This window comes from Phoxinus phoxinus (genome assembly GCF_949152265.1).
Source record: "Phoxinus phoxinus genome assembly, chromosome: 10".
NCBI lineage: Eukaryota > Metazoa > Chordata > Actinopteri > Cypriniformes > Leuciscidae > Phoxinus > Phoxinus phoxinus.
This window is the reverse complement of record NC_136885.1, coordinates 17,118,543-17,144,566: the sequence shown is the minus strand read 5'-3', so window position 1 is coordinate 17,144,566 and position 26,024 is coordinate 17,118,543. Positions and strand designations below refer to the sequence as shown.

The 26,024-nt window shown below is 40.1% G+C and overlaps 3 protein-coding genes across 4 annotated transcripts; all 3 read left to right on the top strand.

Moving 5' to 3' along the window:
- Window positions 1-3,201: 3,201 nt before the first annotated feature.
- On the top strand, window positions 3,202-8,495 carry il11a (interleukin 11a). The gene is made up of 5 exons (XM_079626591.1): window positions 3,202-3,319; window positions 3,910-4,070; window positions 7,066-7,158; window positions 7,442-7,603; window positions 8,269-8,495. Exons 1-5 carry the CDS (start codon window positions 3,313-3,315, stop codon window positions 8,440-8,442), a joined length of 597 nt encoding a protein of 198 aa, XP_079482717.1. The 5' UTR covers window positions 3,202-3,312; the 3' UTR covers window positions 8,443-8,495.
- A 2,205-nt stretch (window positions 8,496-10,700) lies between these two features.
- On the top strand, window positions 10,701-19,079 carry znf628 (zinc finger protein 628). 2 transcript variants are annotated; one of them, XM_079625783.1, is made up of 7 exons: window positions 10,701-11,036; window positions 12,226-12,768; window positions 12,921-12,993; window positions 13,471-14,556; window positions 14,631-14,973; window positions 15,211-15,365; window positions 16,172-19,079. In XM_079625783.1, the coding sequence occupies exons 2-7, from the start codon at window positions 12,392-12,394 to the stop codon at window positions 18,428-18,430; spliced, it is 4,293 nt and encodes a 1,430-aa protein (XP_079481909.1). In that variant the 5' UTR covers window positions 10,701-11,036; window positions 12,226-12,391; the 3' UTR covers window positions 18,431-19,079. The 2 variants fall into 2 exon arrangements, with proteins under 2 accessions (XP_079481909.1, XP_079481910.1); XM_079625784.1 differs by having other exon boundaries at window positions 10,701-11,187.
- A 367-nt stretch (window positions 19,080-19,446) lies between these two features.
- On the top strand, window positions 19,447-22,579 carry nat14 (N-acetyltransferase 14 (GCN5-related, putative)). Its single transcript, XM_079625782.1, has 3 exons — window positions 19,447-19,653; window positions 20,076-20,161; window positions 20,619-22,579. The coding sequence occupies exons 2-3, from the start codon at window positions 20,081-20,083 to the stop codon at window positions 21,378-21,380; spliced, it is 843 nt and encodes a 280-aa protein (XP_079481908.1). The 5' UTR covers window positions 19,447-19,653; window positions 20,076-20,080; the 3' UTR covers window positions 21,381-22,579.
- The last annotated feature ends 3,445 nt before the right edge of the window (window positions 22,580-26,024 follow it).

The window sequence follows — 26,024 nt, the reverse complement described above, 5'->3', positions numbered from 1 at the left end:
ACAAAAACGTAGCATTTTTACTCACAACCAAAAAGGGGAAAATTTAACAAGCTATAATAAATTATCTGGGGGGTATTTTGAGCTGATATTTCATAGACACATTCTGGGGACACCATAATTATATTACATCTTGTGAAAAGGGGCATAATAGGTCACCTTTAAGGTTTATTGCATTATTTTAGTGTCATTAAATATCTGAAATCTAAGTTACTTGTCTCCTCTATTCTAGCACTTTTCACCCATTTCACTTTCATTGTATGGTAAAGTGCAAGGACATTCTGCTAAACTTCTTTTGTGTTCCGCAAACAAAAGAAAGCCATAAACAATAATAAACCACTGTGCCTTTAAAGAAATTATTTGCACTGTTCATGCACTAGTTAAGCATTATCTGTGAAATGAAACGAAAAAGAATATACTTTTTCTAGAGCTCAAGTTTCATTCTTGAGTTCAACTGTTTTACTGAGTTTCACTAAGCCTACTTCCCATTACTGAGAGAGAAAAAAAACTGCTTTTCAACAGTAGTTCTTAAACTCAGCATTTTACCCACCTGTTGAAATTCATTAGTGCCTTAATTGTTCCAATTAAGCTTCTGCCCTCTTGCCTAGGGTGCTGACACATCAAAGGAAGCTATTAAAAAGACAACAAAAAACATTTCTGAGTTGTGAGCCTGTTGGCCAATGAAACAGTGTGTGTATTATTGCGTGCTGCAGTGAATGTGTATTTCAGAAGGGGAGATCTGGCAGCGTGTGAACATGGACATAATGAATGAATGTGTGTGTGTGTGTGTGTGTGTGTGTGTGTGTGTGTGTGTGTGTGTGTGTCATAATAGGGGATATTACAGTAATGAGGTACCAGGATGTCTGGACTCATTGCTCCCCACCTGTGTCTCACTTCCCCGGTGATCGAGGAGTGTGTGCGAATGTGTGGGAGTTGGTGTAATGTCTGTGAGGTTTGTGACCGAACAGCTCAGACTACCGGTCTTCCCTCTAGTGCGTTCAATGATCGGTGATGTGACGGGCTGAACGTCAGGACCACACACTCACACACACGCATACAGCAAAGCAATCACCACTGATTGGTAACCCGCTAACACACCCCCACACATAATCAGACACACACGCCCTTTGGATTAGGGACTTAAACAGACTCACCAACAACCACCCAAGAGACCCCCATCAGGGCATGCAGGCAGAGAGAGTCGGTGAGTGACTAACTTCACTCTTTCTTTTATTCTTTTCCCAGCTGTGTCTTCAAACGGCCCTTTGATGTGGGAAATTAAAAGAGCGAGTGTGTCAATATCTCCCTCCATCGCTCCTGCACACTCATCCATTTCCCTTCCTTCCATCTCTTCCTCTCTCCTCCCTTTTTTCTTTACGGCTGACCCAACAAAACCAGAATGTGACCCTGCAACCACATTACTTCCACACACCCTGTATGCGTGTGTGTGAGAGTGTATGATAAAGTGGGAAAATTAATGCTTGTGCGTGAACAGGGCTTTATGTATGCATAAGTGTGAGTGAGGATGCTGCAACCATCAAAACTGGGGGTGACGTTTCATTAAACATACTGTCATAAAATGTAAGCTTCATGAAAAATTTTATTTTTCTAGATGAAACCAACATGAATATAAAGAGTACATTTTTAATTTTAATGTAGCTTGAAATGTGTTTTAAAAGATTTTAATTTTCTTTATTGTTATTTACTCTTATTTGTCATTTATTTGACCTATGACCCATCAAAAGTGGCAAGAAAATTGAGGATTTTTAATGGGATTAGGATGCCGGATTTAAACCCCAGTGCCTGCACTGTGCCATATAGCTCTAGTGTTCCCCCACTTTTTGTCAGATAATCATTCCCATACCTTAACATGTCCCCCCTCTCACACATTTCGAGTCGTTCCTACACCCCTGAGTGAGTTTTTCTTCACTTTTGTGAATATGGAAAGGTCAGCTATTAATGCCGCATGTGTATGTAAGGTTGCATTAACCCTTAGCCATAGTTTCTCTCTGTCTGGAAACTCCTCTCTGCTTCTGTTGCAACACTGTGCTATGCTTTATTGCATGTGACTCTGTGTTTCCAGTGCCGTGCACTGGTTTCTGTATATGCTAAATTAACCTTCCCCCTCTCCCTCTCTCTCTAACTCTGCCTGCCTCTCTTTTTTGCTCGTGAAGGGTTAGTGCTAATGTTCTGCAAATTCCCTAACTGTTACTATGCAACACTTACAGGCCTTACTATGCAACACCTTTCTCTTTTATTCCTTCTCTCACTCTTTCCTTTAACCTGGAGAGAAATAAGAGGGAGCGTCAGTGAACGAAAAGGGTGGAAATAACAGACTGCTGTCTCAGGAACGAAGTTTGAATATGTGTGGTAAATATGCGCAATGCAGCGTCCCCCTTTACATTACATTATGCAAATAATGCCGCCTATTTATTGATCCTAATATAACGGGGCTGGGAGAAAGACAGCACGAGAGAGTTATCAAACTCAGATTGACTGATATAAAATGAAACAATGGGCTTTTTAAACTATTGCAGTGATAAAGGGAGAGAGGGGAAGAGATCTGCAGATGAAAAGATAAAGAGATGGACGATTTGATTGCCATAGATCGCATAGCGGGATGGTGCAGAGGAAGAGAGATAGCAGGAGAGATGGGCAGACCTAGAGAATATGATATTGCCAGAGAAAAAAAAAATAAAAACAACAGAAACTTTTTTTTTTCTTTCAAAAATTCGCAAAAGGAGACAGACAGTGCCGAGGGGCGGGAAGCGCGCTCTGAGGAGAAGTCGAATGTGTGTGTGTGTGTGTGTGTGTGTGTGTGTGTGTGTGTGTGTGTGTGTGTGAGTGTTTTTATGAATGAAGTGGTGACTCAGGATGTGTCATACCCCCGTCTTTATAAAGGAAGTTTTAAACAAGCCTAAACATTTCACTTCGCGAAAAATTAGACTTACCCTCGCATCCTTCTCTCTCTCTGTCTCTCCCTCCATACACCTCTCTGACCCTCGCCGTGTCTCTTTCCATCCTCACTCGCGTTTGTTAAAACTAAACAACTATTGGAACTGTCAGGTTTTGGTGCTGTTTTCTTGTTCTCGTTCAACCTACACTTCTGTCATTCATTTTCTTCCTCACCTCACGCTCTTCCTCTGTAAACTACTGTCGCGAGCCGTTCGCGCGGATACTGAGAGAGAGAGAGAGACGAACTTTGGAGCACGTGACAACATCTGGAGCTTCATTTATTTATTAATTTTGTTTGTTTGTTTATCTGCGTATTTATTTGCAACATATCTGCTTTTTAAAACAAGGACCTGGACAAATATGAAATGTAAGTGTCAAATTGTTTATACATTCGCTCTGTTAGCCTACTTTCCCTTTTTTTATCACTGCCACTAATTTCCAATGTTGCGATTGACACTTGTTGCTTTAACTCATCTAATCGCCTTTTGTTATTAAAACTCCCTCTGTTTAACTAGGCTAATTTATGCCTCCTAAGATAAAACTATGTAGGCTAACTGATTTATTGAATTGGCAAGCTTTTAATGTGATTTATAAATGCGGGACTTTTTAATGGAAACCTGTTAGTGTTAATGTGTTAAGTTAGTTTGACAGGATAATTGCTCGAGGCGCTCGCGGTTAGTTCATTAGAGAAGCATTTATCATGTCGACAGTAATAATGGATAAAGTGTTACTCGCTCAGGGCGCACAGCAGCTTCAGCGGATCGCTTCTTCTTCTAAGTGTGATGTAACATGTGCGATTTTCCAAAAAATATGAAATAAGTATCCTTTGAGCTGAGACTTTTGATATGCTTTTTGGACGTGTGGAAACACGGTCCTATTATAAGAGTGGCACGGGCTCCTGGGACGAACATTGGTGTGTTGTTTATAGCTGCATCATTGATTTGCTCTCCTCCGCAGTGTTCGGTGACTCCTCCTCATCGCTGCTCCTCTCGCTGCTGTTGGCTCAACTGCATCTGTTAGCATCTGCCTTCCCTGCCCATCCCCGGAAGATCCAAACTGACTTTGACAAGCTGACCAATCAGACCAGACACCTTCTGAAGCTGACTCAGGACCTACTGGTGAGTTGATCTGCTGTGACACCAGGAGAGGAAGCTCACACTGTACTCAGAGATGCTGATGATGATCAGATCTTTATCTCGAACCTCTGAACAGCTGGGCTATAATAATGCTCCTTGCAAAAGATTTGTGGACAGGAATTGGCTTATCTCTGTCGCTTTCGCTCACACACAAACATGCGCGCACACCCGTCAATCGGCTTTTTATTCAGCTGGCTCATATTAGAGCTGAGATAGCAGATTGCGGTAGCTTTGAGTCCATGTGGGAGCAGATAAGGCTCATTACTGTAGCCTCTATCTGACAAAAAAAAAAAAAAAACCCAGATCCCTGGATTCAGGCCCAGCAGCAGGGCTGACATCCCAGACACCATCAAAGATCGCAATGTAACATTCGTAAACTTTCAACCTAATGAGCCTGAACCTACGGGATGGGGGATAAACACGATCTGCATGGCTCAGAACGAGCCTTGTGCTTGTATCCAGCGCTCAGACCATCTGAGAGCGAAATGCTGTGGGCTTTAGTTCGGTTTTTGTGGTTGCTATGTGATGGAGATCTGTACTTTGAGGGTCTTGAACCCACATTGCCCCCCTCACCTCTCCGAGGCCTCCCTTTCCTACCTCGGAAACATAAACAGATCCTTGTTCCCATGGTTACTTGGAAGTCCTGTTTACCAGCATGGGTGAAGCACGTGGCACAGAAAGGTGAAAAGTACAGTGCTGCCTTCTATGCAGTTCCACTGTAAATGAAAATGTTAACAGATGTACTGCTTAATGGCGTATAGGATGAGGCTTGATTATTTGTTGGAATACGATTCCATATCATTGGGTTTCTTATTAAAAAGGATAGTTCAACAAAAGAAAAGAAAATTCTGTCATCCTTTACTTACCCTCATTTTGCCAGTATGACTTTCTTCTGTGGAACACACACAAATAGGAGAGATCTGAAATAAAAAATAAACGTATTAGAAATATAAAAAAAAACACTGAAATTACTATGGAAATAAAAGCTAATTCAAAATGTTAATAAAAACTATGATAGTAAATGAAACTAAAATAAAATTGGAATGTTTTAAACATTCTTCAAAATATCTTGTTGCTGCGTGTTACATTGAAGAAAGAAAGTCCTGCAGTTTTGGAACGACACGAGAGAGAGAGTAAATGATGACAGAACTTTCATTTTCATTTCTATCCCTTTAAGATGTATTTCTGCTGTTCTTTTGACCCTGCATTGTCTTTGGTTCCAGTTTTAATTGAGATTATGTGTAACTCAAATGATTACTCATCTCGAACAGGACAGATTTTCCTTTGAGCACAGAGAATCACCTGATCTGAATCCATCACTTATGGGTCCAAAATCCCATGCCACCTCTTCCAGCTCTTTGCTTCAATTAGACACAATAATGGTTGGTTGTGAGTGTGTGTGTGCGTCTTGTATATAAGGGTGTTTTGCGTCTGCCGCCTTGTATATGTGCACCAGATGTTACAGCAGAGAACTCTATCAAAGACCCCACTGGTGACAAAAGGGCCCGACACACTTTGAAAAACATTTTGTTAGTTTTTCAATGACATGAAGCATTTATTTTGGTTTCTTTTCTTCTTGCATGGAGTTCCACTTTACAGGGGTCAAGGCTAGGAAAGAAAAATAGAATGGGAGTCGACGGAAAGTCCCCACAAGAAAGCTATAAAACTCTGTGTGTGCGTGTATGTACAGAATGTGTTACTGTTACTTGTGTGAGGTGGTGAGAGTGTGTATACATGCGATGTTTGTATGACCGTGTGTGCGTGCCGGTGAGAGTGTGCATGTTGTAAATACTTGTGGTCTGTGTAGGTGTGGGGCTGCTTGTTTAGCTTTCGGTCTCCACAGCAAAGTGTCCTGATAAAAATCACTCCGATTTATCACATTCCCATTTGCATTCAGGAAGACGGGAGGAGGGAGGGCACAAGAATCAGTCGAGTGAGGTCATGATCCAAACGGAGAGAGTAGGGTGGGAGAAGGGGACATGCGACCGAGGAGATAAAGAGATCAGAGAGCGCTCTGGATGAGAGACGCACAACAAGTGCTCGTGTGTGTGATGATAGTCCCACTAAGATGGACATTGAGCTAAAGGATGGATGTGTCATCATTTGGCTGATAATACGAACCTAAATAGAGAAAATAGAGGGATGCAGAGCTGAGGGAGCTCAAAAACAACAACAAACCAAGGAAAAAACACATCATTCCAAACAGAAAGCTGGCTTGAGCACGCTATTATTTTCATCACGTTGACCTCTGATTGGTCTGCGATGTTGTTTTCCTCTTCTGACAGGGCTTGAAAGACACAAAGGGAGCATTACACCTGTCATTTTATCAGCACTCATTAGCGCTCACAAACAACCCTTCGGATGACTTGTAAACAGTCTCTGCTTCGTTCACGTGGCGGCCACATTAGGAACCGCGGATATTGTAACGCATTGTCTAAACACGGACGAGAGCAAGTTAGGGTCACTCGTTGCCCCTTATGATATCTTACAAACACCTGAGTTCGTTTCTGTCTCCCTCTAGTGCCACGTGAAGACAGTGCAGCAAGGCACGGACCGGCCCATACGTCATGGCACCTTTTTTTAGTCCTGACCCTGGAGTTTCCCTGCAGCCCAGTGTTGTCTATTCCACTTTAAACTCCTTAGTCACTGCTTATGTTGTTATTCTTCCTCTAGAAAACATCCTGTGGCTTCAGGTCACGAACTTGAATTGTCTAGGTTCAGAAGTTAAAGCTCGGGGAACTCTGGGTGACTGCCGTTCCCTGTAATTCTGCGGTGGTTCTGCTAGTGGATGCCAGTCGTTTCATTTCTGGCACAACTGTTACTCCTTTGTTTTGATTGTTGAGTTCAAAGTTGGGGATCTAGAACTTAGGTGTGACTAGAGGAAAGTGCCATGATGTTTCTATTCAAAATGTGTGCGCAATATGCAGTTTTGAACTTTTTATTGATGCCCATTCTGTCTTTTTTCCTTTCTTTTCAGAAAGACCCGGTGTTTGGTTCAGAGATTGATCACCACAGGTTCAAGTCTCTTCCAGCGATCAGCAGCAGAGTCAGTGACCTCACCTCTCTGGAGGTGTGTATGAGGACAAATAGACCCTCGTGCTACCTTTTATTTTCATTATTTACCTCTCTAACAGTACAGAGCCATCCCAAACAATAGGGTCCCAATTGGTCAATTCATAATTGCGGGGCCTGGGACTCCCTAATGCATGGGTTGCACCAGTTGCACTACCCTTTATCTGTCTGCTTGTACAATGTAGTTCTTTGGTTAGTTTGCTATGACATTATCATGTTGTTTTGTTCTGGATGATTTTACTAATGTTCTTTTTGGCTCATTCTCTTTTTCTCTCTTGCAGTCCAAGCCTACACTTTCTCAGCTCCATGCAGACTTGAAGTCCTTCGAGCACCATTTTGAGTGGCTGAACAGAATAACACGCAAGCAGCAGCACAGCTCAATACCAAAGTTGACAGGCATGATCTCCCACATTAAGAGCCTCATAAACTCCTTACAGCGTCAGGTACGTGCAGACGCACATCTCTCAGCAAACGATACAACTGTTACAAGATTGGCTTATTTATTGTTTATAAAACCTATAAATTGTGTAGGTAATTAAAATATGAAGTATTATACTCATTAAAAGTTTTGGGGTCAGTAAGATTTAAAAAAAGAAAAGAAATGTATACTTTTATTCAACAAGGATGCATTCAACTAATCAAAAGGGACAGTAAAAACATTAATGTTAAAAAAGATTTTTGTTTTAAAAAAAACGCTGTTCTTTTGACCATTCTATTGATTATAGAATTCTGAAAAAGGATTCCACAAACATGTTAAGTAGCACAGCTGTTTTCAACATTGATAATAATGAGAAATGTTTATTGAGCAGCAAATAAGCATATTACAATGATTTGTGAAGGATCATGTGACACTGAAGCCAATGATGCTGATTTGTTTTATTAAAAAAGCTTTGCCATCACAGCAATAATTTATATTCTAAAATACAGTACAACCGAAAACTGTATTTTTTATCAAATAAATGCAGCCTTGGTGAGCACAAGAGACTCAAAAACATAAAAATAATCCCCAAACTTTTGACCAGTTGTGTATAATACTGTAGAATATATAGTTACATGGAAATATCATCAGTGCATTCATCATTGTGACTTTTGTTTTTTTACATTTCAGATGACCAGAACAGAGGCTCCCCAGATCCCCGTTCCCTCTCCCTCACTTCCACCTAATCCCACCTTTCACTGGGAGGTGGTTCAGTCCTCTCAGGAACTCCTGCAGCAGTTCCGGCTCTTCTGTGACTGGGCCTCACGAGTGTTCCTTACCCTTAAATCTAGATTACCAGCATGAGGAACCTCAACTATCACGCCAAAAAAAAAAAAAAAACTTGGCGCTGAACAGTCTCCTTTACAATACAGCAAAAAAAGGCCAGGACTCGATCATTATTACAGTCCAGGGATGGACTGGCCATAGGGAGCAACGGGACTTTTCCCAGTGGGCCGAGTCGACTTGTGGGAAAATACTTTCGATATCGTCAGACCAGCCCATCTGAGTGAAAGTAGGGAAGTTGAATATTTCAACTTATTCTCTCCTACCCATTCACAATCTACTGTTTTTCAGTTTCATTCTTGTTCAACCTCCATTGCTGTTTGCTTCCAAACCAAGTATAAGCATGGGAGTGAATCTGTGCCTAACACAATCCTGCATTTCCAGTCATGCACAATTATGAATATTGCATATGGAACCAGAAAGACAACAATTGATTTGGCCTCATTTTATTTCAGAATGTTTTTTTATCAGCTGAAATGTAGTGCCATAGAAGTATGACCAATCAAAAAATGAGATCCAGTCCCTGTCCCAAGATAGGGGTAAATTGAGTCATAAAAAGGGGCACATTCAATCATCTGACACCATATCATGTGAGAAAGATTTAAACATCCCCAAATGCTTTGTGCGATGTTGTAGTGGGCGATTATCTGTGTATGTCCCAGGCCCAGTTGTTTTAAGTTCCAGTCCATCCCTGTCGCAGTCTGAAGCCTGATCACTGAAGGAGTCCCATCTGAAAATAACAGTGCACTCCAGTCGACATCCTGCTTCTGACGCTCCATTTAACCGTAAACCTTCCTTTGCCTTTTCTTTTTTATACAATTCATTTTCAGAACTATTCGTTATTTATGTATTTATTTATTTATTGACTAGTTATTTATTTGATGATATTATTTATTTGATTTCTTGATACACATCAACCTTGTCAACATTATTTCATTTGCAATTCAAGAAGTGTACTCTTTCTTATTTTATCTTTCAGCTTCAATTGTACCACACACACACACACACACACACACACACACACACACACACACACACACACACACACACACACACACACACACACACACACGTATGACATCATTGTATTTTTATACAATTTAATTTCCTCTTCACTGTTACCTAGGTTACAATTCTCTGCCACTAGATGTAGCAATATTTTGGGAGTGTAACATATATCAGTGCTGAAGGAGAGAGGACTAGCACTGACCGGAACTTTGCTTGTCTTTCTTTTATGTTGTTGTCTTAATTTTTGCACAGCATATTGGGGTTTATATTGTTTTTTTGTTTTTTGTTTATATTACTGGTTCTGTAATTTAGGAACATGTTTTGATAAACCTTATTTCAAGCAACATGAGAAAAAGACAACCTACGCCTTAAAATACTATGTATTGTGATACTTTGGTACTGTAAAGCTGTACATACATGTTCTCGAATGTAAACTGGTATATACAATGTGTGTTTACGTATAATGTGTTTGTACGTATAAGTCCAGTGCTCTATCAATGTGTTGCAATATTAACATATTTTTTTCCCTTTCCTTCCCTCTTTTTTAGGATTTTGATACAGTATTTACTATTTATTGATATTATTATAATGTTATTATTAATATAATTTTTTTTTATTATGTTCAAATTATTTATTTTCGCTATTCAGAAGCAAGACTTCTGTCATGTTTTGTACTTTTTTACTACTCACCGCCAATCATCTCTGTTTAGGTCGGTTTCTGTGTCTACATAGACTCAAAGATGCTACATGTATGTGCACTAAATATGCAAAAACTGGCTGACTGTGTTCAATTGTGTGCCTTGTGAGAGAGACAATAAAATAATTTACATTGTAGCCTACATTTTTGAAATGTTTGTTATTGTCCATTGTCTAAAAGGGAAGGCTATAATTAAAATTGCTAAAATTAAAAAGGGGAATATACCTTTAAAAAAATAATACCTAATCATTACTTTTCAGTAGGCATGCACATTTCCTTACTTTAGTAGGTCTATGGGTTTAGCGGTAGGCCTACATTGAACATACTGAGCAAGCGATGACGTATGGCTAAACTACATTTCCCACAAATCCTTGCGCAGAGACAAACCAGTGCATCACATGAAATTCCTTGGTTTATAATCAAGAATTGAGACTTATTTAGGATGCGATATTTGAACAATAACCTAATGGGTTTATTTCCTGTTAATTTTAAACAAAACTGCGGACGCTTTACGCACATCTTAATTAAAAGTTCGTCACAGTATGTTTTTGACCAATGAGACAAACCAACAGGGGACGAGAGCGAACCAATAGCCGAAGACTTTACTGAGAGGCGGTCACAGTAGGGCGACTGCTGGTTAGTTTGTGCTCTAGATTATTGTTAAGGTTGTGTGGACTAACACTGCGGATTTCGGCCTTATATCATTACATCAAAAACGACCATTTCATAGAAATGTACCAGGGGAATAACACATGCATTGAATAATGTACCTATTCCGATAAATATTGCGACGCTTGAGGAACGAAGACAAGACTGAGATGGATTCGATAAGGCCGGGTCGAGATGGCACAAATAATTCAACAAACAGCCGATAAAACGATCCACTATTGATTTGTATAAAAACTAAGGGGTGAGTGCGGTTTGGCCAATTGAAGCCTTTTATCTTCATTTTGTGTTTAGTTTTTTTCCCTTTTCCCTGGGACAAGAAGGCAGGAACACAGATAGATAGCGGGCGAGGGAGGGGGAGTGAAACAGGAGGAGGAGGAACTTTAAAGGAGAAGGTGGGTCAATTCTCAGATGGACTGTTTTCTGATGATGAGATGCATTGATGATCAGAATTAGCCTAACGTTACTCCTGGAAAATAATTATTGTTAAAATAACATGCATTCTTGTCTAAAGGCTTCCTAATTTCTGGGGCAATTTGTTGTCCTATTTATTTATTTATTGATTACATTACAAATTATATGACTAGCATAGCAGGTTCATAAATGTCATAGTTTCATAGATCTTTTTGAATATCTTTGTATTGGGTTAGTCTTAGTTTTTGCTTTAATGACACTCCACAGTTTTGTTGCATGATTTGAGAATGATCCAAAGATCATCTAGTACTCAATGAAATAATATTTGACCTTCTGTACAAAGCATATGATCACTGTCACACACTTACTTGATTAGTGACCTAGAAATAGGGCGCAATCTTAAATGTATCATATTAATAATTTTGCATCATGACCTATTTTAAAACTTTTTTCCCCAGGCTCAAATTGCATTTAAATCCCAGTTTTTTGGGTATTCTCACATTTGGACTCATTTGCTTCAGTCATAAAAATGATTGGGCGAAAGTAAAGCAAAATTTAAAACGTATTAATATTACCACAAACTGTTTTAATGATTTGCTGCGACATGTTCTGATGACCAATAGGGTTGTCTTAATAGTTTGAGTGTTTCTGAATGTCTCTTAAATTTGAATTTTTGAAGATCATAATTCCAAAACACATTCTGCATAGCATAAACCATGTTTATCCTAATTTTAAGTGTAGTCTGGGTCATATTTACTTTTACCTTGTATTCATAGTTTTTGAGAATGAGGAAATGCTATTCAAGCTGATATTGACATCTGCCTAATTTGATTTGCTACCACCGAGAGCTAAACTACCTTAAACACATCATATGAGGAACATATAATATGAGGATCTGATATGCCCATTTAATTTGTTATCCTTTGCACTCATGATTATAGTAGTTGCATTTTTTTTTTTTTTTTTTGCATACATATAATATATCTTAAATCTATTTATATGTTTTTAAATGTGTACAGCTCTATCAACGAAGGAGAAGACGACAAGACTTTCATCTTCAGAAAAGATTCCCCGGCTGAAATCTGAGAAAACTGGCCCAAAATCCACCAAACACAAGCCATGGCTGCCATAATTAGAGCAAAACTGCAAAACTGAGATCCCTTCACTACAGCCCAACTTTTTCTGATGGCCAACTCTGTTGCTACTCTGGTGGTCCAAACCGAACTCTTACCTTCTCAAACATCCTCCTCCCTCTCTCCCTTTCCTTCCCTCCTCCCCTCCACAGAGGATGGAGAAGAGGATGGAGAGAGGGGAGAAGAAGAGGGCAAAGAGTCAGTAACAGTCGGGCTCACAGGTGACATGGTGACATCATCATCACCCCCTGTTGCAGCGGTGGCTCAAAACCCAGAGCATCCATTCCAGTGTTTGGACTGTGGGAAGAGTTTTAAGTGGTCATCCAGACTGGCACATCATCAGAGAAGCCATAACAACGAGAGGCCATATCGCTGTAACCTTTGCCCTAAGGCCTTCAAGGGCTCATCTGCCCTACTATACCACCAGAGGTGAGAGGTCAAATTATTCTAGATATGGGTTGACATGCCAGGTCACAAACCCCAATGTAAGATGTGATTCTGTGCTGACTACTTTATTTTGTTTTATTATTTCTGTTCACCACAATTTTTACTTCATAAAGTTGGTTTGTATGTTATTTAAGGTCTCATTCTGGAGAGAAGCCCTATAAGTGTGATGACTGTGGTAAAGCATTCAAACGCTCTTCTCTTCTACAGGTGAGCCATTCCAATCTCAAGCAGTGTCACCATATATATCTTTATGGTCCAGATAAATCAAACTGTGATACAATTTTTCAGGGTTCTGATTATGAATAGAAAGTTCTAAAGAACAGCTTTTATTTGAAATATATATATATTTTTTAACAATGTATAAGTCTTTACTGTCACTTTTGACCAATAAAATGTGTCTTTGCCAAATAAAAAAGTATTAATTTCTTTCCAAAGAAATTATGACTGACCACAAACTTTTAAACATTTAGTTTATTTAAATTTTAAAATAATTGATTTCATGATTGTTTTATGTAGCATTCCTAGCCCTCTGATAGCTGGAGATTATTATATACACCCTTACTGTAGTTTTACCCATTAATTCTGAGAATTTATGAATGTATTTGGTCTTAAAAGTGACTTTCTTCCAATGTTACAATTGTAGAAACTTGATTTACTTCCTATCACAATGGTTTATATATCCAGATTCACCGCAGTGTGCATACAGGTCTTCGCACTTTCCAGTGCTCCTACTGCCCTTTAACCTTCAAATGGAGCTCGCACTACCAGTATCACCTTCGCCAGCACACTGGTGAATGTCCGTACCCGTGTGACAGCTGCTCCAAAGCCTTCAAGAACTCCAGCAGCCTGCGTCGCCATAAGAATGTACACCTGGGCTTCAAGCCCTACGTTTGTGAAGTCTGCACTAAGGCCTTCAGTCAGTCCACTAATCTGCGACAGCACATGCGCATACATACGGGAGAACGTCCATATATCTGTGGGGATTGTGGACGCAGCTTCACGCATTCATCCAACTTGGCTTTGCATCGTATCTCTCACGAAGAAGGAAAGGCGAAGAGTGCTGGGAAGGCTGGAGGGGCCGGTTCAGAGTCAGCCACTCGAGAGATGGAGGTGGTGCTGACGGAGGATTTGAACACTGTTGGGATGAGCATTTCTGAAATGGTAGGCCTCGTGGGTGGACAGGAGGGAGGAGTCGGACAGGTGTTCCTGTCTCACTGTACGCCCTCGCCTGCTACCTCAGGCACAGACAATCAGAACATTCTGCCACAGCTGCAACTCACACACACTTCCTCCGCTGTCACGGGCACAGAGCATATCCACATGAGTAAGACCGACACGGGTGCTGGTGTTTTGCTGTTTAGCTGTGGCAGCTGTAATGAGACATTTTCAACACAGAGTCACCTTGAGGCGCATCAGACTCTACACCTAGATAGCCTCGGTCCAGCAGGCGGTGAAGAGGTTGTTACAGGAAATAGCACGGAGGGAGGTGGGGTGTCACTGGTGGGGGCTACACCATTGCTGGCAGACTTTGAAGAGGTTGTTGAAACCACCGCAGTTGCAGATAGCGGTCAGGGGGCAGAGTTACTTGGTCTGGATGTGGTTAGAAATGAGTCAGGGCAGGCACAGTATGATCTACTTCAGACCTTCACCGCATCTGTGAATCAGATGTCCACTGAGACTAGTGTCTCAACTGCACAAACTACCACAGAATGTGCCTACTGTGGGAAGAGTTTCAAGACCAGCAGTGGACTGACCAGACACATGGCTCAGGTAAGACCAAATAAATTCTTGTCAGAGCTTTTTAAGAAACCACTTCCATTTCTCATTATCTGTTTCTTTTCAAGGCCCATCCTCTCGCTCTGTCTGAGTCGCGTTCTCAGTTCAACTGCTCGGCATGTGACCGCTCCTTTCCTCTGCTCTCCTCTCTGCTCAACCACCAGCACTCCCACACTCCCGAGCAGAGGCTGCTTGCTGAGGCAGAGGCGGAAGTAGAGATCGTCTGTCCCTCTCTGTCACTGCCCCTGCCCTCTTTAAAAAGAGATGGTGAAGATGGAGAGAGAGAGATCCATGTCAGTCTAATTGCTGTCACCGAGGAGGGAGAGAGACGAGCTGTGAAGCCATCTGCCAAAGCATCAGGGAAGGGAAGCAGGAGAGGTGGAGGTAGCAAGACATCTGCCACAAATAACGGTAAGGGTGCTGCAGTGGATGTTAAACCATTTGTTTGGTTTATATTCGAAATCTGGCTTCTCTGACTGTGAGGTTTATTTATTCTCATTTATTATACATTTATGCTATTTGTTCTCAAGCTTTTGATCTATGAAGACCTTACATCTTTGTATTAAAAACACCCATTTGATACATGAGACTGTCTCACACAACGTGATATTTATCTCACAATGGTATTTCTGTTTATATTCCCTATAGAGAGGCCATATCGCTGCTCTGAATGTGGGAAGTCATTTAAAGGTTCATCAGGACTTAGGTACCACATGAGAGATCACACTGGGGAGAGACCGTATCGATGCACAGAGTGTGGCAAGAGCTTCAAAAGGTCCTCACTGCTCTCCATACACCAAAGGGTAAACACAGCTGCTTTTCAACTTGATGTTTTGATTTGTTTCTGCGCAAGAGCAATAAAAAAAAAAAACCTGTATACTCTGCATTATTAAATCAATGTTGTGATGTATTTGCTACATTAATTACATTTAAATATTTTTAAATAAATTGCATGGAACACAAATGTAAATGTTTTGATGTACTTCTAATTTTTTGGAATGAATTTATTATTTATTATTATAAATGTCATAAAAAGGGACTGGTCTGTCAAGTTTCAAAGGCACCATGAAAGTATCCTAAAAGTCTGTACTTGTGTATTATAGTATAAGTCTTTTATATTCACAATTGTGTGAGTAATAGAAATAAAAATTAAATAAGAAATTAATATCAGAAATAAATGAGTACCTAAACAAACATACAAAAACATCCACATCCTTGACATACACACTAGTTCTCCTTGGCGTCAACCAGTTGTATCTTTTGCATTACAATCGTTTGATCTGGTTTTAAAAAAAAGAGGTCTGAATGGTTAATTCATGGGCTGATCCAATTCACAAGTTCAACTTACTGACACAATGACTTGGTTTCAGCAGTTAGTGGCTCACTACAGAAGAGCTTACTATTAACTTCAATTTCGTTTTGTATCTTATTATGCTTTTATGGTGCTTTTGTGTGTTTTTAAGTTTAAAAGTTCCACTTAAATTTAAGTGCATGGCAATTGACCAGTAGGTAGACCAATTTTTGGGGGAAATATTTGTTTGTTTTCAAAATCAGCTAAAAACCAAGATAAATATTAAAACATCTTGAAAAATTTTCTTAACCCATATAGGTCCACACAGGTGTGCGGGCTTTTCAGTGCCCCTACTGTCCACTGACCTTTAAATGGAGCTCACACTACCAGTACCATCTTCGCCAGCACACCGGTGAGAGGCCATATGTATGTCAGGAATGTGGAAAGTCTTTCAAGAACACCAGCTGTCTCCGTCGCCATAGTCAGCTCCATTCTGGCCTACGTCCACATGCTTGCTCTGTGTGCGGTAAGGCTTTCTCTCAGACCTCCAACCTCAAACAGCACGAACGGACACACTCTGGAGAAAGGCCCTTTCAGTGCTCCCAGTGCCACAAGAGCTTCACCCACTCATCTAATCTGCAGCTACACCTACGCACACACTCCTCGCGAAAGGACTTCAAGTGCCAACACTGTGGAAAAGAGTTTGTCATGCTCTCCTACCTGCAGAGGCACTTGAGAACTCACAGTTCTGGGGGTGCAGTAGCATGTACAAAGGAAGCAGGAAAGGTGGCTAAAGGTATTGGGGCTTCAGAGACAGCAACGCTAAATTTAAACTTGAATGTACCTGGAGGGCTTACCTCATTGTTTCCTAGTGATGGCAATTCCACGTTGATTCTTTCACCACCAAATCTTGACATACCTCCAAACACATCACAGAATTATTTTATGATCCAGACAACTTCAGGGCTGCAACTGATCCCACTCTCCAATCCCACTCCAACACAGCAAGCCCCTCCTCCACCACCCCCTCCTCCCCCACCACCTCCACAGACACAGAATTTTCTGCTACTTCAGTGCCAGTCTAACAATGGTAACCAGCCTAGTCTGATCCTGGTCCCCACAGCATCTGGTACAAACACTCTTCCCACCTCTTCAGAACCACAGACCCTCCCCTTGCTCCAGACCATTCAGGCAATGCCCCAAGTTTTGGCGGCACCCCAAACTCAAATTCAGCAATTTCAACCAGTTCAGACACAGCAGAGATTTTTTTTGACCAATAATAATGCTCCCCTCATCACTGCCCAGCCTCAAAGCACATCGACGATGGCTCGTCCCATTTTAGGAAGCCTCAGTCGTAGCAGGAAAGGTGGAAATAGGCGTGGACGGAAGCCTAAAGCTGCTACCCCAAAATCCCCTCCTACTGTTCAGACCACACCAGTCAAGCAACCATTTATGTTTTCAGCTGCTACTTCCACATCTACTACGATATCCAGTGCCACTTCTGCTGCTTCTGTGAAGACAGAGTTCCCGCAGCTTAATTCTAACAATCCACTGGTTGTGTCGCCTGTCAGCAATAGCCAAGTACTTGAAAGTCCTTCTGTCCCTGCAGTTAGCATTATGTCAGTGACACAAAACTCTACACTAGCAAACAGTTCCGCTGTGTTGAGCGGTGATCCTGAGAGTGTTCCAGTCGAGGAGAAAGCTGTTGAAGAAATTCCAAGGGAGCGCTTTGTTCTGTGCCTAAAAAAAGAAATGGAGAATGGAGATCAGGGGGATGGTATGGAGGTGAAGGTGGAGATGGAGGGAGGGAATGATGCAGGGCAGTCTTATGTCTTACAGATCGAAGGTGAGGGCCAGGGAGAAGAGGGAGGGAATAGTGGGGGAAGAGAGAAGTCATATGTACTCCGGTTTCAGACAGAGGGAGAATGCGAGGGAGATGCAGGAAAAGAGAAGACCGAAATGGTCTCTCTTAACTTACTCCAAGAGTGGGCTGGACAGAGTGAGGGGCATGGAACTGCAAATACTGAGGGAAATGTTGAAGTAGAGAAGTCATTTGTGCTTCATTTCCAAACAGAGTCTACGGGTGAGGAGAACATTCAACCAGGCTCAGGCTACATAGGATGCCCAGGTGAGGATCTCAGCCTTTCTTGCCACTCGGGTCAAGCTTTGGTGCCTCTGGAAGGGCAGGATGTGGTGTTTGAGCTTGGTGACGAAACAAAAATTGATGGAAGCACAGGTCCAGGTGACAGTGTTCAAATGATTGCACTGATAGAAGGTGATGGCAACGGTTCTGGGGCAAGGGGCAGTTTTAAAAGTGCTGTTGGGGCAAACTCTGGGCAAATGGAGGGAATCTTCCAATTAGAAGGAGGAGAAGGCATTGTTATAATTGAAGTTAGCACGAGCAGTTTGAGAGAAGGTGGAATAGAGGCAGCAGATGTAGGACATAGGTTTGTGGAAGGAACTGAGGAAAAGCAAAATAATGATTCACAAGGAGTACGAGAGGAAGTAATGTCAGAAGAGTCAAAAGTTGCTGAGGCTGAGAGCATATCATCAGAGATGGGACTGATTGGAATTTAGGGCTGAATATGGAGTAAATCTGATAGTTTAACTGGCTTTAACACAATTCACACCTCATGACACTGTTTCACATGCAAAACTACAAGTGGCACGTGTTTACCAGATATACAAATGTTTTCATTTCAAGTAATGGTTCTGTCATTCTAAAGTGTTTCTTTTTGAACTGTGAATAATGGTTTTCAAAGATTAGGAAGCTGATGACAGTGTTGTAGCTGTAGGACTGACACAGGACCTTTGTTAAATCTTACATAAATAATTTGAGAATTGTTTGTTGCATACATCGACATCCTTAGAACACCACTGTGTCTTCTTCTTAAGCTGTTGTCCCCCCAAGACTGCACTTTGTGGGGATAAAGGACATAGCGGTTGTTCACCTGGCCCCTACGGAGAGCTGTTTCACAAACCACAATCATGGAATTCAGCCCAACCAAAAACAATGGTTTCTAAATGAAGAAAATCCCTGGTGTTCTTCTACATCTAGGGTGCACTGAAAAGAGAATTTATAAACTAATATGAAATATGATATGCTGTCATGTTGACAGTTACTGTACAAAGTGAACTTTTGTAAATATGTCTACTCTGTTTCTTAATATTGGTACTAGATGACAATTACCAATAAAAATAGGTATGAATGTCATTATGTGTTTGCTGTTTTAGTAATTTCTCAGAATTTAGAAGTGTATTCAGATTATGTTCATATGTAGGTATTTGTGGTTAGATTTAATGAATACATTTAATATTCCATTTTGATATGGATACAAATTATTATTTTACATACAGAGATGAGCTGCACACTTTTACTTTTTTTTTTTTCATAAAGACTTAACTGGTAAACATCATCATCAACATCCAGGTGGATTCTGCACATTGGTGTTGGTTAAGGAGATATGTCTTCCATGTAAAGCGCTTTGAGTGCTGAAAAAAAACTCAATATAAATGTGACGAATTATTGTTATCATCATTAGGATTATTATTATAACGCCACAAGTCAAATCCATACAGTGCGCATGCGTTTTAGCGTCGAAAGGTTAAACCGCTACGTGCGCATCCACACTACGCAGTTTGCGCAGGCTCGTATTCCCGGATGAGGATTGGTTAAAATTACATTCCATGCGGGAAGACAACGCTGAATCCTTAAGTCCCTCAAACACTGCAAGTAACATCTACTACAGAGGAGGGTATTGCTTTTCTTTTAAAGCAATCCCTGCGTCTCTGAATATTAGGTAAGTAGGTCACGCATGCTCTATATATGATAGCCATAGATTGAGCAATAAAGAAGGCGTCGTTTACCATATAAGGGTTTAAATGGTGTCACTAGGGTTGACGGAGCAAGCTAACGGTAACGTTACATACATTCTACTTTAAACCTGTTAAATGCTTCATGAACAGTTGCACAACCTGAAATACAAACAAGCCATGATTTTTTTTTGATAAATGTTGGAGATGTAATTACCCACACGGATGTCATACATAAACCACAAGTCTATCACTTTGTCTTTATTTGCATTTATTCCAACGAGAGTTTCCTGTTTCTTGCAGTTGAGTTCTCTGAAATAAAATGCAAATCTAGAGTGAATTCAGATTTCCCTATTTTAATGTTTAACATTACTGTTTTATTTATTTATTTTGTAATAATGTCTCTCAGGTAAGATGGTTAGATTGGATCTTGGTGAGGTAGTCCTGCGGAGGATGCAGGAGAAGGACATTGAAGCTGTTAAGGCTCTCATCAAGGTGCGATTCAACATTGTATATCCCTCAGATATTTGCACACTATCAATGCTTTTAAATCCTTTAGTATTAGACTGTTGTGTTTTTGTCGTTGTTAATTAGAGAGCAATACTTTTTCATTATTTTATATATTGTGAAGGATGAAAGCCTCTTTTTGAGATACTGTACCTGCTTATTCAGCTTTAATGAAATATTCACTGTCTGAAAAAAAAACAATAATAGATTTGGGAAGTGACTGAAACTTAAACTGTTGTTTAAAATACTTGTTAAAGCAAGAATACAACATGATTTAGCCTATTGATTTAAATATATAGCGTAATTTGAAAATATCTTTTAATATGGTTCAAAATAATGTTTTTGTGTTTTGTTGATGCTAAATGATGAAGTGGACAAATGATTCTGCAAAAAATGTGAGATTCTCAAATCGCTCTTTCTCCTCTCATTCTATCTCTGTTTGCAGGAAGGATGTGAGGGAATGGAGAACCGCCTGATTCTTCACCTTCTGACCCGTCCGCTTGCTCTCTTCATGCTGGCCACCCTGTCCTCCATCCTCCGCTGTGTGCTGCACTCTTTTATCTTGGCGTTGGTCATTCCCGTCTTCATCCTCATCATCTACCTCAAGCTCACCATCCCGCGATCGGTGGGCATCTTGGGCTCCAGCAGGCCATATTGGGACTACGTGGGCAGCAGTTACCACGCAGACACCGAGCCAGATCTACCCAATCCTTACTTCAACCGAGCCAAACTGATCACCAACCAGGAGAAAACCAAACGCCGTAAAAAAGCCAAAGAGAAGACGACAAACGAGAGAGAGCAGGTGGATGAGGATGAGCTGAAGGAGAGGGCAAAGGTTGCTGGAGAGGCGTGGGTTGCGGACTCTGACGGAGAGATAATGGGATGCGTGGCTAGAGACGGTTGGAGTCGGGACGGTGTTTGTAGGATCTGCAGGCTGGTGGTCCAGTCTTGGTACCGCAGAGAGGGACTGGGCAGATTGCTGGTGCAGGGCCTGGAGTCCAAAACAAAGCAGAGTGGCATAAGGCGGGTCTACGCCCACGTGCCATTTCCTTCCAGGGTGGGAGAAGCTTTCTTCAGGAGGCTGGGTTATCGTCTGCAGGGTGAGACTGCAGGGACTGAGGGAGAGGAGGAGGATGAGGATTACGAAGAGCCAGAGAAGGGTTGGCTGGGGTTCCCTTTAACTAAAGTATTTGTTAAGGATCTATAAGTGCCATTGAAACTAAAGATTTTGCAAATAAATAAAGGAATACTGGATTCAATACAGGTTAAGCTCAATCAACCTGTGGTGTAATGTTAAATGCGACCACAAAAATAAGTTTTGACTTTGGAGGATTTAAAGGTAAAAATGTGAAGCTAATAATTTTATAAAAGCAATTTAATTCCTCTTTAAAATGTGTATAATATGAGTGGTAAAGTTGTTTAAATAATTATTTTTACAGTCTTTTATGGTTTATGGAGTATTGTTGCCATGTTGATGAAGTTGAATAGTCATTGGACCTTCAACCTGAAGTTGAAGTTGTTTATAACTTTATACAGAAAAGGTTAGTAAGCTAATTTTCCCCACACTAAAATCACGTTAACATGAATGCTGTTTACATCTTGTGGCTATACTATTGAAATACTATTCTATTTACAATTGGCCTACTTCACTTCCACTGTAAGTGCCTCACTGTAACCCAGATTTTTGCCGTCATGGAACAGAAGTAGTGACATCTTTTCTTCTGTATTGTGTTGTACATCCAAGTGTTACAGATTATCAAAAAAGACTTGTTAATGTTGGAGACTTGTTAGTTGTTAGTGAATAGGATTTGTTGAATAGTTCACAACAAGATCAATAACATGCATTTAGAAAATAGATTTTAATTTAATGGCAATTTTAAGGATATTTTGACTTGTCCCTTGTTGTGTTTTGTTGTGGTAATCAACATTGTGTGCTGTCAGTTGTTACAATCACTTGTCTTGAACCTTGAATATTCCTTTGAAAATGCTTCGATTTCCAATGGATTTGTTCATTTTCACATCGTCCCAGCGAATCACTGACACTAGTAACCTAGTGATGGCTGTGTTATTTTATATAAATAATTTATATCGTTGCTTAAGATAATTGTAATGTTGAACATTACAGAATCATCACTGCGTTTCAAAGCCATGAAGGTGTCAGTCCGGCTGAAAGGACAATCAGTTATCTTGTTGTTTAGCATGGATTGCTTTTAAAGAGATTTTTGTATGCTTTTTAAAAAAAGCTAACTGGACAAAGATATGATTTACATGTGCTTTCCTTATTTATTCACCTTATTTATTATATTAAGTGAATTTGAGTTTTGTGAAAACATTTTGTTTGTTTCCCTTGACTGTTGATGAATAAAATTAAGCTCACAGTGTAAAACTGTGTTGTGGTTATCTGCTTCACCCATCTTTCTATACCAAAATATCTGTGGTTTAGCTGCACTGAAAATGCTCTGATACGTTTCACCAGAAGCAAACCTAGACACGTTGTACAAACTCATTTCAAATTGAGTTCAAACTCATTTCCAGCCCGATTACTTAAAATTTGCTGCAAAACACATAGCAAGTACAGTTAATTCCCGCATGCTACTCTAAATGTGTGTGGGTGGATACAGTTTAGTGATGCTGAGTGTATTTGAAACTAAGAGCTGCTCATGCTGTGTGGTTATCTTAAAACACCAGCTATACCTTAACCACTCACACTACTACCCAACAGCATGTAAGGCTGCCATTCACCACCGGATGTTTATACAGTTCACTGTGTGGTCGGCTCGATGCTCACCTGCAACAGAAAGATGCACTGTCACGTTTAAGGCTTTTGCTGCTAATTTAAACCGGTTTGAATATTGTTCTAAAACCACATCCCTGTGAAAAAGAAGTACACTTTAAAAAGAATACTTAATAGGGAAAAAAAATAGTTTAAAATAATATTCTTTAGTTTAAACTGAATGCAATGTTAATTGCAATTAAATAAAAAATTATTATAGTTTAAATGTATATTAAATGCAATTAACCGACCTTTAGAGGGTGTAGTTCCCTAATTCTGTTTGAAATATGTTTAAAATGTTCTGTCGAATGTCTAAAATATACTTTGATGTAATTTCTATTGAAACGTTTATCTCATGTATTGTTATGATGATGAAGATGCAATTTAGTACATTTAAAATATATTAATTTTAAATATAATGTCAAATAACACTATAGTTCATGTGCTTGTATGTTAGTCAACACATCAAAAGTGCGCTTTTTTAAAACACAACAAAAGATTATTATATGTACTTTAAATTACAACTTTTAATTTTACATGATTAAAGTGCATTTTTTAAAAAGTATATTTAAGTGTGTTAAGAGACGTTTAACACATATGTTGTGTCCCAAATGATGCACTATACACTATGCACTGTATACTGCACTGTGTTCTCAACTGTGTAGTGAACGAATTTTATAAGGTTGTTTTGTCATTGACGGACACTATTTATACTATGAAACGTCAAAGAATAGTGCTTAAGTACACGAATTGGGACCTACTTCCACTGAGATTCTGAAGTAGGCTACGCATTCGATGGTCACTTTACTATCCTGTAAGGACTTAACTGAAGCTGGTAGGTCACATGACAGTTACAAGATGGCGGATGAAGTACGTCTGAATTTCATCGATAATACACATATCCATAGAACATACTTGTTTAACGGCCGTAAAGGAAATTCAAATTTAAATGTAGTACCAGACAGTATGCGATTTCAGACACAGCGATAGTAGTGAAAATATGCTCTCTTGTGTACACTTAAGTGGTATTTTATTGAATTATGATTATATAATCTTAAAGTACAGTTCTTTACAAGTGCACATTCAATACAATTAAGCACACTTTTTTTTACAAAACCATATTTACAAGATGGGACTTTTAACTATTAAAATAGATTTTAAAATAGATATTGAACTAACTAAACAATGTAAAGTGATAAAACATGTTGATAGGCCTGTTGTACTTATTTTTCTGGAAATGACTTTACTGTACACAGTATTATGCACGCTTAGGTTTAAATACAGTTTCAGAATTATTTGAATTGCTTTACCTGAAACCTTTTTCTTTTATCCAACCGTCTTCAGTGGACTCACATTGAGATATATAAATGAATCTACTAGAAGTAGATTCATAACCTTATATTTTTCTTCAGACAGTGCCGTGTCTGTCATGCACATGTACAAATCTAATGTAAAAGCCTATTTTAGTACCAGCCACTAAGCTTTTATGGGCTGCAATTGTGTTAGTCAACTAATGAGCACAATTACTTCATCTTTCCTTTTGGTAGCTTTTGCAAGTCATAGTGGCTGGTTTGTTGTGGAGGAGCTTTTGTTATAATGTACAGAGCAGCTCAGGCAATTGAACACCTGCTATCCCCCTAACTGATGTGTAACTGTTATTGTCGCCAGGAAACAGATGTGAGTTCATGACTCTGGAAAGTAAGTGTGTTTGGAGTTGTGGTTGAGTTTGTCTGCATGATGGGCTTCACTCAGTGTGCGTGTGTGTGTGTGTGTGTGTGTGTGTGTGTGTGTGTGTGTGTGTGTGTGTGTGTGTGTGTGTGTGTGTGTGTGTGTGTGTGTGTGTGTGTGTGTGTGTGTGTGTGTGTGTGTGTGTGTGTGTGTGTGTGTGTGTGTGTGTGTGTGTGTGTGTGTGTGTGTGTGTGTAGGTGGGTGGGTGGGTTTCGGAAAATATGACTTGGCATTTCCGGCCAAGATTCGAATCATTTGTTGTGGCCCTTGACACAATGTGGAGGTCTTCATTACCCACCATCAGCAAGAGACGGAGCAAAGTGGGCTTTGGGTCACCTGTGCGAACCAAACGTAAAAAAATCTGTCATCATTTAGTTCATGTAGTTCTCTCTTCTGCGGAACACATATTTTGAAAAACATTTTAGCTGTTTTTGTCCTTGTCCAATGAAAGTCCAATGGGGTCCAAAACAACATCAGATCCATCTGACTTTCAAAGTATTGACAAAAAAGAACTGAGACTATCTTATTTTGTGCTCCAGAGAAGAAAGAATGCTTGTAACAACATGAAGATGAGTTAATAATGACAGAATTTTCATTCTTGGGCAAACTGGCCTTTTTATAATCATTATTGTCAGTGTATATTATAAGATTTATATTTGTCTTTTCTTGATAATGCACATTAAAGCAAATTATTATCATGAGAAATAAAATCATGAGAATCAACTTTAACGGGAGCAGGACCTACAGTATATTCTTTTCTCTGTTTTCCCATGTTCTACACACATAGCGCATTGTGGTAAGACCTCAGAAAGACTTGTGGTCGGAAGGTAAATCATGGGAGCAGACAGATCTCTTCCAGATGTTCGAATTCAGACATACACTTACACACACTTGAGAGGGAGCTCATCGGGGAGCGGTGATTTCCCTGGCCGCAGAGTGCATGAGAGGGTGAAGTAGAGTGACTGGAGACAGACAAACACACGGGATGCCAACTTTAAAGTCACCAGGAAATAGTCGAAGACAGTTGCAGACGGAAACAAATGAATAAGCACGCAATAGATGTGTTTAACTCTCTTTCCTTAACCAGGCAGATTCACCGGGCCCTCTCGCTACCTGTGCGCTGGTGTGTGTGTGTGTGTGTTTGTGTGAAGGTTAAGTGGCTTTTTTGGAAAAAACCCACTGGGAAGGTCTCTCCAGGGGTTGTGGTGACCTCCTGTAGTAAAACAATTTTTTTTTTTTTTTTTAATTCCCTGTGGGAAAAATTAAACAAGTGGAAAGGGTGCGGATGGAGAAAATCTGAGCAAGAGAGAGAAGGTGTATGGGAGTGTGTGGGTTGTCCTTTGAAATTGT

Excerpts from the sequence above, each read along its gene's own strand:
- il11a (XM_079626591.1), top strand. Across the intron at positions 4,071-7,065 it reads AGCTGACTCAGGACCTACTG|AAAGACCCGGTGTTTGGTTC; the intron begins GTGAGTTGATCT and ends CTTTCTTTTCAG. Across the intron at positions 7,159-7,441 it reads GTGACCTCACCTCTCTGGAG|TCCAAGCCTACACTTTCTCA; the intron begins GTGTGTATGAGG and ends TCTCTCTTGCAG.
- znf628 (XM_079625783.1), top strand. The coding sequence starts at position 12,392 with ATGGCCAACTCTGTTGCTACTCTGGTGGTCCAAACCGAACTCTTACCT. Across the intron at positions 12,994-13,470 it reads AACGCTCTTCTCTTCTACAG|ATTCACCGCAGTGTGCATAC; the intron begins GTGAGCCATTCC and ends TTATATATCCAG. Across the intron at positions 14,974-15,210 it reads GACATCTGCCACAAATAACG|AGAGGCCATATCGCTGCTCT; the intron begins GTAAGGGTGCTG and ends TATTCCCTATAG.
- nat14 (XM_079625782.1), top strand. The coding sequence starts at position 20,081 with ATGGTTAGATTGGATCTTGGTGAGGTAGTCCTGCGGAGGATGCAGGAG. Across the intron at positions 20,162-20,618 it reads CTGTTAAGGCTCTCATCAAG|GAAGGATGTGAGGGAATGGA; the intron begins GTGCGATTCAAC and ends CTCTGTTTGCAG.